General features: G+C 39.6%; 1 protein-coding gene across 18 annotated transcripts in view; it reads right to left on the bottom strand.

Annotated features, from left to right (window-relative positions):
- Nucleotides 1-14,645, bottom strand: part of ARID1B (AT-rich interaction domain 1B) — a 345,246-nt gene that overhangs the window by 248,764 nt on the left and 81,837 nt on the right. For all 18 annotated transcript variants that reach the window (XM_083433948.1, XM_083433947.1, XM_083433944.1 and 15 more), the window contains one exon: nucleotides 5-115. In XM_083433948.1, coding sequence (XP_083290074.1) covers nucleotides 5-115 — 111 coding nt within the window. The remainder of the gene's footprint in view (nucleotides 1-4; nucleotides 116-14,645) is intronic.

Below are 14,645 nucleotides of genomic sequence, written 5' to 3' on the forward strand. Positions count from 1 at the left end.
TTACTGGTAAGCTTGATGGCCTCTCTTGTTGGACTAGATTCATTTCTTCATGGTTAGGCTTGCCTTGGGTGATTGGGGGCTGGGACCTGGATCCATAGGCTTCCTGAGACATTTCCTGGATAAAACAGATATTAATATATTAATAATGCAAGAGAGGAGGTATGATAAAGTTCATGAGAAGAGAGAAAAGACCGGCTATACATTGAGGGATTAACTAACACACACACACACATTCTGGTGCACTTTCCGCTCCCAAGACATGTCCACAGGGCTCAAAATATAACTATTTACAGGCAACTCCCCATCTGGGTGCGATCGGCACATGTGCGACCACTGATGCACACACCATTTTTGGCACCGCAAGGAGGCAGTGGTGGAACAGGCCCAGGAAGAGTGGGGAAGGAATGGGGACGGGACCGGGTGGGATGGACTGAAATGTGTGGCGCCTCGGAATCTCTACAGAAATCTTGCTTCCAGCACCGAGACTAGATAACACTCTCATTTCTTTCTGGTGGAGTGAAGACGTAAGAGAGAATTTGAGGAGGGTTCGGTAAGATACCATTTGTTACAGGAGAGAGCTAATCAGGAGCTCTTTCCATTTATTCCAGAGCATATGACTACAATTATAATTCTTGAAGAGCTGCATTTCAGGAAGCTCTAAAATTAACACCAATGGAATATCCATTCTACCATATACGGAGGGTGTCAATAATGCTCAACAGAGCAGAGTTTTCCCCATAGTGTATGCACGCAGTTCAAAAGGCCATTCCTTACACATACCCCTCCACTCCGTTTGCTCAAATGCTAATGCTCCAGAATATATGCTCAGGTGAGACAAGGGGATTCAGGATAAAACAGGAGGAACCTTTGTGTATGCCTAGAATGTGCCCTAAGTCTCTCTCTCTGGCTTTCTATTTCAATGAATTTTAAAGTGAATTGTTTTGGGAACCCTGCACCCAATGCATGCCCTATTCAAATCAACAGGATTTATTTGTGCAGAACTGAGGGCAGAATTACCACAAGGTGTCAACCAAACCTATATCAAGTTTTCAAGGACGGGACATCAACTTGAAAGATGCATTAAACTGAAAATGTTTACTTCTTGTGCTAAGTCTGTCCCAATAGATTAGGGACAGATTTCTTTTGCACTACAATACAAGAAAGCATAAATAAAAATAATGGCATATTAGTATATGCAGAAGCCAGTTTTACTTTATGTTTCCAGGTACATATTAATTACAAGTCTTACCTGCAACCACAGTCAACCTTACGGTTTGTTCTTATACAGACAAGGAGTAGAACAGAATGTGAAACTCTTATTTTAGCATGTGGCAAAGAAAGTTGAAGAGCCAATTGCAGAAAACAGATATCACACCTTAACAATCAAGGAGGAAAGCTGTTTTATTGTCCCCCCCCCAAAAAAAAAATTTGCATAACAGATTGCTCCCTTAATTTGTTTTTTCCTGTCTTTGTTTGCAATTTTGATAAACAACTAAACGTGAACAATTATTTTTACATGCAACATTTTTAGCCTGAAAGTACAAGGAAATAATTTCTCTATAGCACCCCCATAAGTGCACTCACAGTTTTGCGCTGGTCCTTAAAAAGGACTCTCTGGGGTGCCAAAAGCATCTGGTCCAATAGCAGCTACTTCCAAGTCCTGCAATGCTATGAGCCAGTTAACTCTTTCTGGGTGTATTAAACATGATGTTGCCATGAGGGTCTCCAAATTGGTAAAACAGATGAAAGCCAAATAGAGTCACAGCTGGATCCTTCTCTCTATCAGGCAGATTCAGAGAAACAAATACTTTTTGCTTCAATCTGAATGCAGATAAAATATAGAAAAATAATTAGCCATTTCTTTTGAAAAAATGTGAATAATGATTGATAGGTAGGTAGGTAGGTGTTGGACTTTTTCTTTGTTTTTAGTGCTAATGAAACTGATAGGTCACTTTCTTTTTGATCCACATCCGACTTTTAAGTACGTGCCAATAAGAATCTTAAAAGACCAGTTCTTCCATTTGGTTACCAGCAAAGGGTAACACAATTGGGCTTAAGGGTGAAAAATGTGGATGGCTGAATGATTATTATCCACTGTGACGCCCCCCTATTTCTCCTCCCAGATTTCTGCTTGCGACACAGTTCTCCTGCTGTGTGGGCCAGCAGGTTCCTTTGGATTAACAGCATGATTTAAAATCAACAAATGACACAAGGCCTCTATTCAGCTGCCTTCCCCCTGTTACAAAGCAACATAAAGATGCAGGGGAGCCTCACAATAGGCAAACAAATGAGCAAACCTCTGCTTTTTCTTTGAAATTTAAACACAACCTCACTATTTTGTATCACTGCAGAGGTGTCTGTAATAAACCCTCCACAGAAAATAGTATCGCTTATATTATTTGTTCAACCAGCTGTCTTTCTTTTTAATTTAGTATTCTAGCCCCCCCCCCCCAAAAAAAAAAAAAAAAACCAAGCAAGCATTAAAATAGGACTGACATGAAAATTTAAAAACAGGCTTTCAAAGTGGGGAACAGGGGGATAGCTACAAACACAAGGCACCTGGGGAGGAAAGGGTGTAGGGACTATGATGAGATGAGAGCTAGAGTTTCTTTATAAAAGTTGTAGCTTTAATTTCTTCAGATCTAGCTCTTCATTCAGTGAGAAAACAACTTTTTAAAAGTCTTTAGAGTTGCTGCAATTAAAACATAAAAATAATAGATGTTTGGTAGCAGAAACTCAGAGTATTAAAAAGGCTAAAAAACCACTACCTTTAAAAATACAACTCAATAGTTTTTACACAATTTCATTTACTGTAGAGACTTTAATACAGCTAGTCAGTTTGTTAGCAGTAAACACCCAAAGAACTATAATCTGCACTGCAGCTGAGCTAGAATTCCAGCCCAGTTAACCACGTTTTGGTTTTGGTTTTAAATCATGGATCACATTCTTGCACCATTCCAAATTCCACATTAGCTCTGATGCACATAGTACTCCTGCATGCATAGGCAACATCATTCATTTCATATTGACAGTGGGTTAATATGTGCAAAGGAATGCACATGTAGATCTGCTTCCCTCTCTGAAAGAAGTAGGGTGGTCCATGTGGGTATAGCAATTCTGTAGTAGAGCTACTGCACCCATAAGTAATTGTTGCATTGATGAACTGCACGCGCATACACACAAACACAGGTTTGTTTACTTTTAACTGCAATTGAAAAATCACATCCTGTAGGCTACTCTAATTTCCAATTACCCCATACAGTAGTTTCTAATTAAAAGAAGAAGAAGAAGAAAACCCCTTCATGATCAAGCATTTCAGAATAAAGCTATTGTGTAAATTGGTTGACCTGTCCATCTACTGCTTGTTACAAAACATTTTTAATACTCTGGAAAGCAAGAAATGCCTGAAAGTGTAAACATGTTAAAGTGAGACATAGGCTGCATTTGGGCAGTTGTTTAATCCATCTTTCTGTCCCTTTTCTTGCTGTTTTTACAGGGCTTTCAGGTGGTATTTGATTGCGTCTTGCAAAATTTTTGCTAGTTTCACATAAAGTCTGTTATGTGAAATTATACTTATACTTACAATACAATAAAAGTATAAGTTCAGTTTTCACATCAGTTTTTCCACAGTTCCATCCACTGCCTCTCACCTGGTCTGTTATGTTTGCAGTGGGTGTGGCTTACTTGCATTCCAGACTATCCTACATCCCAGAATTCCCTTAAACTGCAACAATAAGGTTTTCTTTTTATTGTCCTGCTTTTCAGCCACAAGGCCTCCACAGTGGCTTAGATTGAAAACATTAAAAGACCTTTAAAAACAAACAAACATTAACCAAACTATGTTAAAACCTCGATCAGAACAGAAAATAATGGAATTCTTAGTATTTAAAGACGTACAAAAATTCTTGGTAGAAAAGAAAAATATTCTGTAATCACAAGAAGCGACTGAAGAGGCATATCAGCTATGAATGGGGGCGTTATGCCAGTATGTAGATGCCATCACTGAAAGATTCTTAGATGTGACTCTCAATAATGGTAGCACCTGAATAAGTTTTAATGCTTTGGGGTGGGGGTACATGGGGAGAGAAACATTTCCAAAGATATAACATTGCCCTTATATACAAATTAGTGTATGCACAAAACAGATTGACTCAGTGTGCATATTTAAAATCTGGAAGGTAGTGAAATATGGATGACTGGCACAGAAACTCACTTTAAAATAAATAGCTAAATGTTTCAGTTCAGATTTTCCCTATTCTGGCAGCCACCCAAAGACAGTGTATCGTGAAGCATCAACAGAATTATGAAGTAGCTAAAAGTACCATTTCCACACTGAATTGAATTCAACCCTGTCCTGAAATTCAGCCCAGGCCAGTTAACAACTTACAGTGCCCCCCTCCCCAGTGAATGGGAAAGGAAGAAAAAGAACAGGCATGAACCCAGGTGAAATAAGTGCAATTTATCATCTTCTGCCATACCTGTGGGTTCTTCCCCAATAAGGGTTTGGCCTCCTGGAGTGGATCACACCTGACTCTGCAGTTTCTAGCTAGCAGATTCCTTGTTTCTGATTATATCAGCTTGCATTGGCCTTCTGGGGCAAGGGATTAAAAGCAAATGCTGCCTTCAACAGCAGGGTTGCCACCAAAGAGATGACATCCAAGGAAGTTGCCTCTTCAGAACACTTTTGGGAACCATGGGGGTGAGGAAGTTATGTTGATAGGCCAGTTTTCCCAGCGGGGAACAAAAGGTACAAGAGCATGTGGGGAGAGCAGGGGAAAACCAAATTTAAAGTGGAGGTAATTATAATCTCAATGAGGTGGAGTGCTTCTGTACCAACAGTGCAACTTTTCCTGAAGAAACCTTCCTAGGACAGGGAAGATCTAAGTACAGTGGTACCTCGGGTTACATACGCTTCAGGTTACAGACTCTGCTAACTCAGAAATAGTACCTTGGGTTAAGAACTTTGCTTCAGGATGAGAACAGAAATTGTGCCCCGGCGGCGCGGCAGCAGCAGGAGGCCCCATTAGCTAAAGTGGTGCTTCAGGTTAAGAACAGTTTCAGGTGAAGAACGGACCTCTGGAACGAATTAAGTACTTAACCCGAGGTACCACTGTAACTTTTTAGTAAGGCTTGATTGAGTGGTGGCCAGTTAGATCCAGCCATCTTGGATCCCACAAGGCAAAACAAAATTGTACAGTCATAGAACCATAGAATTGTAGAGTTGGAAGGGACTCTGAGGATCAACCCTCTGCAGGAATATGCAGTATTTACTTTAATAAAACTTCATTCATTTAATAATTCTGTAAGAAGCTGATATAATAACAGATATAAAGAATGCTCCTTTGATTACGCGCCTTACCAATTCTAGAGTTGAAGGGGACCCTGAGGGTCATCCAGTCTGACACCCGTAATGCAGGAATCGGCTAAAGCATCCATGACAGGTGGCCAACCAACCTCTGCTTAAAATCCCCAAGGAAGGAGAGTCCATAACCTCTCAGGGGAGTCTGTTCCACTGCCAAATAGCTCTTACTTGAGTTAGTTTAAAAATGTTTAAAAATCAAAAGTTGTATATGAAAAGAGGAGATCAAATTATTTTAAAATGGAAGAGAAATTCAAAATGCTTGCAAGAGGCTTTCAGAATGAATAGCTTAATACATACTTTTCAAACAAGATCATACTCACAGGCTTTCTATGTAATACAAAATGATCACCCACACAATCAGGTGAGATTGTTTACCCATTTCCCTCAACATATGTGCACCTGGTACACTAATTACAAAAGTCTTGTTAAAAGAAGTGATTTACTGCATCCTTAAACTGGGTAATTTGTAGTTCCAGAATCATCCACCTTAAAATGTACACTCGCAGGGCATGTTACGTACATTTACATCATTTTCATAATCTGGAGAATATGCCACATTTCTGAAAGGCATTTTTAAAGGGTGAAACTTTATAGATTTTATGCTTTAGTTGGATACAACACCTGGATTGGGGTGTTTCTAATGCTACTTGCCTAGATTTAATTTATTCTGTAAGTTTTTATACTTTCAATTGCTTTAATGATAATTATTTATTTTTTTCTTTTCTACTGTGGTACCTTGGTTCTCGAATTTAATCCATTCCGGGAGTCTACTCGACTCCCGAAACTGTTTCTGATTCCTGCACTCAATCGGAAGCCACAGAAGCCACATTGGACGTTTGGCTTCTGAAAAATGTTCGCAAACCGGAACACTTACTTCCGGGTTTGCAGCATTCAGGAGCCAATTTGTTTGACAACTAAGCCGTTTGGGAACCCAGGTACCACTGTAATGAATTTATATGAGTTTGGATGGTGCCAAATGTCTTGCTCTGCTTTCCTTTGGTCCACGAAGGACCAATGTGAGGCTGGGATCAGGGTCTTGTCATCTGGGCAGCCTAGGACATCCATACACAAAGCCCAGGCTTGTGCCCCAGAGAGGTCTCTTCAGTGCTGCTAACACACCAAAAACAACACAGGAGGCAGCAGTTACGAGTTACCAGACTCTGCAGCCACAGAAGGCACTGCAATTCTCCAGTGGTTTGACTTCACTTCTGGAGGTGCAGTCCATTGTCTTCCAAGATAGATGGATGCCAACAACAACAACTTAGCATACAAAGATGTACAAGTTCTGAACTGCCACTGGGACATCAAGGCCAATTGTTGACAGATGCTTTGCTTGCATCAGTTCATCTGGATCAGGTATAGGCAAACTCGGCCCTCCAGATGTTTTGGGACTCCCAACTCCCATCATCCCTAGCTAACAAGATCAGTTATCAGGGATGATGGGAGTTGTAGTCCCAAAACATCTGGAGGGCCAAGTTTGCCGATGCCTAATCTGGATCATAACTGGAAAGAATTCAGTTTTAATTCAGAAGTCTTTCAAGTAGACTCTCATGTGGTCATAATATAGGAAATGGTGTCACTCATCAAAGAACAAGCATGAGAACAAGCTACTGCATGATACATAAAACACTTAAGAACTGCTGTCTTGGAAAACCTCAAATGTGCTATGTGCACTTTAACCAAATGGCAATATGTGAGGTCAGTAAGATGGGTTAAAACTAGAATGCAGGTCAGGACTTAACTGCTAGGAAGCATAATACTGCATACAGTACTAATGCACAAAACAACTTTTCCCAACACTTGAAACGTAATCAAAGCATTTCCATTTGAAGCTACAGTCACTTACTGTGATCATTCAGCACAATTCATTTGTTGTGAACAAGCCCTACAAAGTTATAAATACATGTGTCCATGTATTCCTTTTCTTTTTAACCTGTACTTTAAAAGCATTAACAAGAAAACACTGAAATCTGAAGAGGTAATTTGTTCCTAGGACTACAAAACTAAGAGCCCTGTGTGTATTAGAAGAGCCCAAACTTTCTGAAAAAATGAAGAGCTGTCTCCAGAGGCTACAGTTTTGAAAGGAGTGTCACATGTGGAAACCCATGATGGGAAAAGCAGTTGGAGGGGTAGTGACTGTGTGGGGGAACTGTTGGTGAAAAAGGAGCAAGCATACACATACCATTACTCCTCCAGTGTGAACAAGTTAACTGTTTGCCAAACCAAACCCATCTATACACAACACCATCTAAGCTGCCTCCCACGTTATATTTCCTCACATGATGCCACACATGTCCCAAACCCTGCTGAATAATTTTGCATGTGTCTACTTGCAAGAACATGGGAGTGACTCATCATCTGAATCTGTTTAATGAGAATACATGTATATAGGTCCTTCCCGCATTGCTATTTTTTTCACAAGAATTGCTTGTGGAAGTCTTCCTGGAGTGAAATTCCTGACTTAGGAAAGTTCCTTATATCAATAGTTCATGAAAAATGTGTTGGGACAACACAGCATTTAAAACATCAGTCCTTGCGGGGGGTGGGGGTGTTAAGTCACAAATCCTCAAATATAATTTAGACTTCTGTTCACATGAAGTGTCTTGCTAATAAATATAATTTCTCAGACATCAGTAACTGCTCTTGTGAGTTGTATCAGAAGGGTGTTTGTGCCAAACATACCTGGCAATAAAAATCCTAGGTCTCATTTTGCTTTCTGATCCTTAGTGAAAACCCTCCACAGAAAAAAGAATACTGTAATCTGTTTTTTTAAGCGGTGGGGGTGTCAGTGGGGCAAAAAAATGGGGAAAGTCTATTTCAATTGAAGGAATACATTTAATGATAATTAGAATGAAAAGAGTTTTACAAGCTACTGCACTGGAGATGTTGAATCAATGTGAGCAGAAAAGATAAGAAAGTCTGCTTTATCTAATTTGTCATCCACCAGCCTGGAGAAAACTGTTTTAAAATTTTAAAAGGGCAGAGAGGTTTTTAAATGAAGTCATGATCGCTGACTGACCAAATGCTGTATCACAGGAGGCGAAGGTATTCAACTTAAAGGGCAAGATTAGAAGTACTAAAAGCTCTAAATGAAGTTTTCTGGATTTTTAACATATTGAAATATTCTCTTCTCTCTATTCAGTATTAGAGCAGCACTTTTCAGTAAGCTCATTTCTAAATACTGATGGGCAACTGCAAATCCTCTCACCTCAGTCTGTAAATGTTGTTTCTGACCTTTTCCTGCTGCTATGTGGAGTTCTTGCCTAGTTCTGCCTATAGCATTAGGCTCCCCATCCTTGCCTTATTCTCCTCATTCTTAATAGGTGTCTTTTGTTTACTGCAGACAACTGGGGTGGTGTCTCCTACAGAAGCCAACAAAGCCCCTAGACCTCTCTGGAGGAGGAGGAGCCGCCCCTGGCTTCTGAGACCAAATGGGCAACCACAGGAGAGACTATATTAAAAAATTGAAGGAAAAACACAACAGCTGGTTATTCGAAGGCTGAACCACATTGAGGCCATGGCAGGAGCAACAACCTATTGTCTCCCCCTCTTGGAATACCTAACTACACCCTCCCCACACACACACCACATATGTGATAAAGTACATGCAACACTGTAGAATTTTCTTTTCTTTGCACTTTTTTGTATCATACTCTTCTTTTCAGCATCAGAGGAACAGTTTGAATTATTTTATATCGAATACGGCTGTGGTTCGCTGTTTGAGATACACTATGCATAAATACAGAATAAGGTATATCTTAAAAGTGCTCATGGAAAAGGCTAATTTCAACCCTTACCAGTTGAGTGCACCTCTCATTATTATTTATTTCAAGACATTCAAATATTACAATCAAGCTAGAAAAAATGTAAACAATTGAAAAAGCTAAATTCAAAGACAACTTAATAATTAAACAGAAAAAGTATATATCCTAAACTGTTCGTGTATATGCCACTTTCGTTGGACATAATCATAGACAGAATAACCACTTCCTCTCAAGAAAACAAATCATGCTGAAGGTCACAGCATAATACTAAGCATAACTCTCAGTTTTGAAGGAGACTGGGAGATTTCATTTTTACCATTTCCAACCTGCCTTTCTAACCTGAAGGCTGACAGTTGTATAACATGTGTATGTAAACGAAATATATATGTAATATGGAGTGCATTCCTTTACTTAAAGCATGTGAATAGTAAAGAAGGCACTTGCTCTTGAATACCATTTTCTGAATAGTATCTAACACCATTCATCCTTGTAATCATAGAATCACGGAATTGTTGGAAAGGATCTAGTCCAACCTAAGGCAAAGTTTTGTCAAACATATGTAATTATCTGCAATACATATTCAGTGTGAGGGCACCTTCTTACATACATTACATTCATACATACATTCAAATAAATGAATACAAAATAGATTATACATTTTCCTCTTTAAAATTCAAGTTAGCAGAGAGCAGAGAAAGGTTCTGTTTGATATAGTTTAAAGAGAAAAAGTTGTGTTTTCTACATCCTTCAGCTCTGACATACTAGCCATGCACGTATTTTGTTTGTACACTAATAGCAATACCCAAATGCTGTTTTTAAGCTAAGAAGTGTCCCCTAATATGGAACCTTAACAGATATGAATACTCAGGTAAATGGAAAATTGAAAACAAGGGAATTGCAGATAGTAAGTAGTTTAAGAGCTCGTTTGATTTCAAATGGACATTCCAATACTAGTTTAATATTTTAAGACTTTCCTCCATTACCATGCAGTTGCCAAACAAAATACAAAATACAAGTTGCCAAAATGTGATTAGCAGGTGTCATCTGCGTCCGTTCACGTATGGAAATTATAACACACACTCCTCTTGGCTTCCTTCCAGTCCCACAATTGCTAAAAGTCATTGAGGAAACACTTTTGTCTTATCTGTGTGAAACGGAGCTGGTACTACAGATTCAAGTCAGCACTACCAATCAGTTCAGCAGCTAAACAAAATTACAATCTCTTGGGGGTGGCAGGATTAAAGGATGCTTTTTCTTTAAGATTTCTTGCTGTGCAAGCAGAGAATTTGGGTCTCAATGCTCCATACAGCAGAATACTCCACCAGCCTGTCTGCCACCAGCAAAAGAATATCTCTGAACTGCAGGGCTTGCTCACGTAAATGAGGTCATAGCAGTGCCCCAAGCTTACAGTAGAGCCAAAACTCAGAAGACAGCTTACTGAACAAAGGGAGGGGGGGACAGCACCAAGAACAGCTGGTTCCTCTAGGCTAATCAAGCTAGTTACCCAAAAATGCTACTTCATAGGAAACAGTTCGTTTTCTCCTCAGGGGCATCTTCCTTGCTTAACTATATATTATAGAGAAAAGGTGGCATGAAGTGAGTTCATAAGACTTACAAAAACTGTACCTGTAGTTAAAATAATCACATTATACTAAAAGCAATCAGAAACCTGTGCATGGGCTGGTTAATTATATAATGTAAAAGTCACAGTTTAACAGACAATATCCAAGTAAATGACTACTCAATGTTTTATAATAATAATAATAATAAGTTTATTTATACCCCACCCTCCCCGGCCAGGACCAGGCTCAGGGCGGCTAACACCAAATATGTGATACATTAAAACACAATCAAACAATTGATTAAAATACAGCTTAAAATTAAAATCAGGATGAAATTAAATGGCAGCCCATGAATCACAACCATGGGGTAGGGAACATCAAGTGTTCACCAGGGCCAGCTATCCACGCTGGTCACATATGATCCAATATAAAGAGCCAAGGAGGTAACTTACATACAGGGTCCCATACAAGGGAGTCCCATAAAAAGAGGGGGGTCAGACTGGGCCCAGACCAAAGGCCAGGTGCAGCAGCTCCGTCTTGCAGGCCTTACGGAAGGATGTCAAATCCCACAGGGCCCTGGTCTCTTGCAACAGAGAGTTCCACCAGGCTGGGGCCAGGGCCGAAAAGGCCTTGGCTCTGGTTGAGGCCAGTCTAACCTCCTTGAGGCCTGGGACCTCCAAGGTATTATTGTTTGCAGACCGTAAGGTCCTCCACAGGGCATACCAGGAGAGGTGGTCCCATAAGTACGAGGGTCCTAGGCCATATAGGGCTTTAAAGGTTAAAACCAGCACCTTAAACCTGACCCTGTACTCCACTGGGAGCCAGTGGAGCTGGTATAGCACTGGATGAATGTGGTCCCGCGGCAAGGACCTCGTAAAAAAATGAAGTTCCCACTATGCACAAGCTTCCCACTCCCATAAAACTACCACTGAATACAAAGCAGCCATATGCACTCTGCACAGTGTTATTTATTATGTTTTCTTCAGAATCATAAAAAAGTATCACGCACTATTGTGACATACTTGTACAGACTTGTTTTGTGGCCAATTAGGGCAGGGTTAGGGAAGTCATGAAGGGGGAATTAATTGCTTTGATGAGAAAGGAACCTCTCACAAGCTATTTATCCTCCCCTCTCAAATTCATTCAACAATTAACTTAAAGTAGATTCCTCAGTATAAATGGCACTACGAAAGAGGCAAAATACCTATCACTGATATCTATTGATGGAGAAAAGGGTAAGGGAGCAATATTTAGTTATAACTTACATGCAGGCATCATTGGTAGTTTCCTTTTAAACAAAATCTTTTTTTTTTATCAGCTCTCATTCCAATAGTTTTATTATCAAGTTAATTAATAGACTCCTAAGCTAATATCCAAATGCTAAGCAATTAATGGCACTGAACTATAAATGGCCCTGTCTATGCTTTTACAGCAAAATCTTATAAAGAAAATGTAATTCTATCACTTCAGTGATTTAACACAGGCTTTGTGAGGTTAATATTCTCAAGCAGTTACAGAATAAAGAACTGTTTTAATTAACCTTCTGTGATTTAAATATTGGAAAACAGAGGTTGGAAACTTAAAACAACACTATATTAGCAACAATAAGGAAATATTTTCTGGATCAAACCCAAGCCACAGTCATGATTTCTACAAACTTTAATTTAATTACCTTTCAAAAATTAACTTACACTTGAATATATTTTCAGTGCATTTTAAAGCTGAAATGCCTTTGCTAAGTATAACTTGATAAAGATTTTATAAATAAGTAACAGTTTCAATGTTATTTGCCTTCCAGTGGTAAATAAGCATTCAGACTGTAAAGGTGATGAAGAGCAATGTATCTCTAGATTATGGAAATTTTATCAAAAGACCAGGGATCCCTCATTTTCTGTCAGATACAATGTAAATATCTTGATACGCCCATGGAGGAAATAAATATTGGACAGGCTTTCCCCTCTAATCTTCATATTTCCCACTTTATTCATAATATCATATATACACAATAAATTATTCTGCTAAAGTTGCAATCCTATACACTTCTGCTTAAAGGTAAGCCCCATTGAATTCAGTAGAACTTAGTTCCAGGTAAATTGTGTAGGACTGCAGCCTGAGCATCTAATTCATTCTAAAGGGCATACAACCCAACCCAAACCTTCAAGCTTCACATTCACAATGGGAATGCAAGTAAAAATCTCCAGCCAAAACTTAAGTGAATGGGCAAGTCCTCCCTATGACTATTGGGGCTTATATATGCATGTAGAGCCACCCTGGCTTCTACAATTGCATAGAACTATGTGACTAGCTAAGGGACGCGGGTGGCGCTGTGGGTTAAACCACAGAGCCTAGGACTTGCTGATCAGAAGGTCGGTGGTTCGAATCCCCGCAATGGGGTGAGGTCCCATTGCTCAGTCCCTGCTCCTGCCAACCTAGCAGTTCGAAAGCATGCCAAAGTGCGAATAGATAAATAGGTACCGTTCTGGCGGGAAGGTAAACGGCGTTTCCGTGCACTGCTCTGGTTCACCAGAAGTGGCTTAGTCATGCTGGTCACATGACCAAGAAGCTGTACGCTGGCTCCCTCGGCCAATAAAGCGAGATGAGCGCTGCAACCCCAGAGTCGGCCACGACTGGACCTAATGGTCAGAGGTCCCTTTACCTTTACCTTATGTGACTAGCTGCATGTGGACATGTACACCTGAAAGCACATTCCACTAAAATCAATGTACCATAGACAAACTGCATCCACACTCAGTTGCACATCTGAATGTGTTTCTGAATGTGCATCCGATTTATGTGCATGGCTCCCAAATCTATGAAGTTTGAATACAGTAAGAATGTCAGTGAACATGGAACTCCTTAGCTGAATCAGGATGACTATAAACTCAAATGTGTGAAGAATCCTTGGCTCCTGGTGTGCTCTAGTCCCAATGCAAATTGGTTACCCGCCCTTTAAACTGCAGTTTCCAAACTTGCTGAGTACTGAAAAGAAAGTAAGCCAAAGGTGATTTGACAAGGTGAAAATTATCATTAGGAATTTATTTAATCCCAAGAGATGTTCAATGCCTTTTGCTAAATATCAAAACCTGCTAAAAGAAAAGAGAGATGGGAAAGAAAGAAAGAAAGAAAGAAAGAAAGAAAGAAAGAGAAAAGAAGAGGATGGGTCAGGTTGCTCTAACATTTGCTTTTATATACAACATTATCTTTTTTATGTTTGCTCTTAAATGAGTTTGGAAATGCAGTCAGAAGTCAGTAACCTACACAGGAAACCTCAGCTGCTGTATGTGTTTTAGAAATGTTTAGGCAAACCAGTATTCATATAGTAAAAGCCTCCATCTGAGCTTTGGAATCTACGTTTATATACAGTAATACTGCACTCCTTTTTATAGAATAACTCCAACCCCCAGTGAAACACTATACATGTATCCTCCTAAGTAAGTTCCACTGAGTTCAATGCTGCTTACTCGCAGGTAAGTGTATATAAGACTACAGTCTAAACGTATTTATTTTATTATGCACAACAACTAAAAGCCAGAAAGGCTTGGTGTCCTGCAGCAGCCCACCAAATACCAAACAGAACTCTGCTTGTAGCTTACAGCTATACATACTTAAAAAATAAAATCAAAAGGGCAGTGGGTTAAGCAGTTTTATAATAGCTTCCAACTGTAGGCCACTGCATGCAACGCCCAATGCACTCTGCGACAAGTGTGACCTAATTCTAGCCTGAGCAGCACAGTGAAAATGCAGTTGCTGCTTCAGGAAAGTCTAGAAAGTTACTGTTGTTTTAAAATATATTATTCAAAAACACCTGATAGTGCAACAATTCCAATTCCCTAAGATAATCTGCAAATAATTAGAATAATACGACCATGAAGTTATTATTACTACTTCCAATTCGCTTTTTATTATTTTAATGAAAACAGACTTGCTAGCTGAACGTTTTGGTCATTGTTCATTCCC

This window comes from Podarcis tiliguerta, assembly GCF_965153285.1.
Source record: "Podarcis tiliguerta genome assembly, chromosome: 3".
Classification (NCBI taxonomy): domain Eukaryota; kingdom Metazoa; phylum Chordata; class Lepidosauria; order Squamata; family Lacertidae; genus Podarcis; species Podarcis tiliguerta.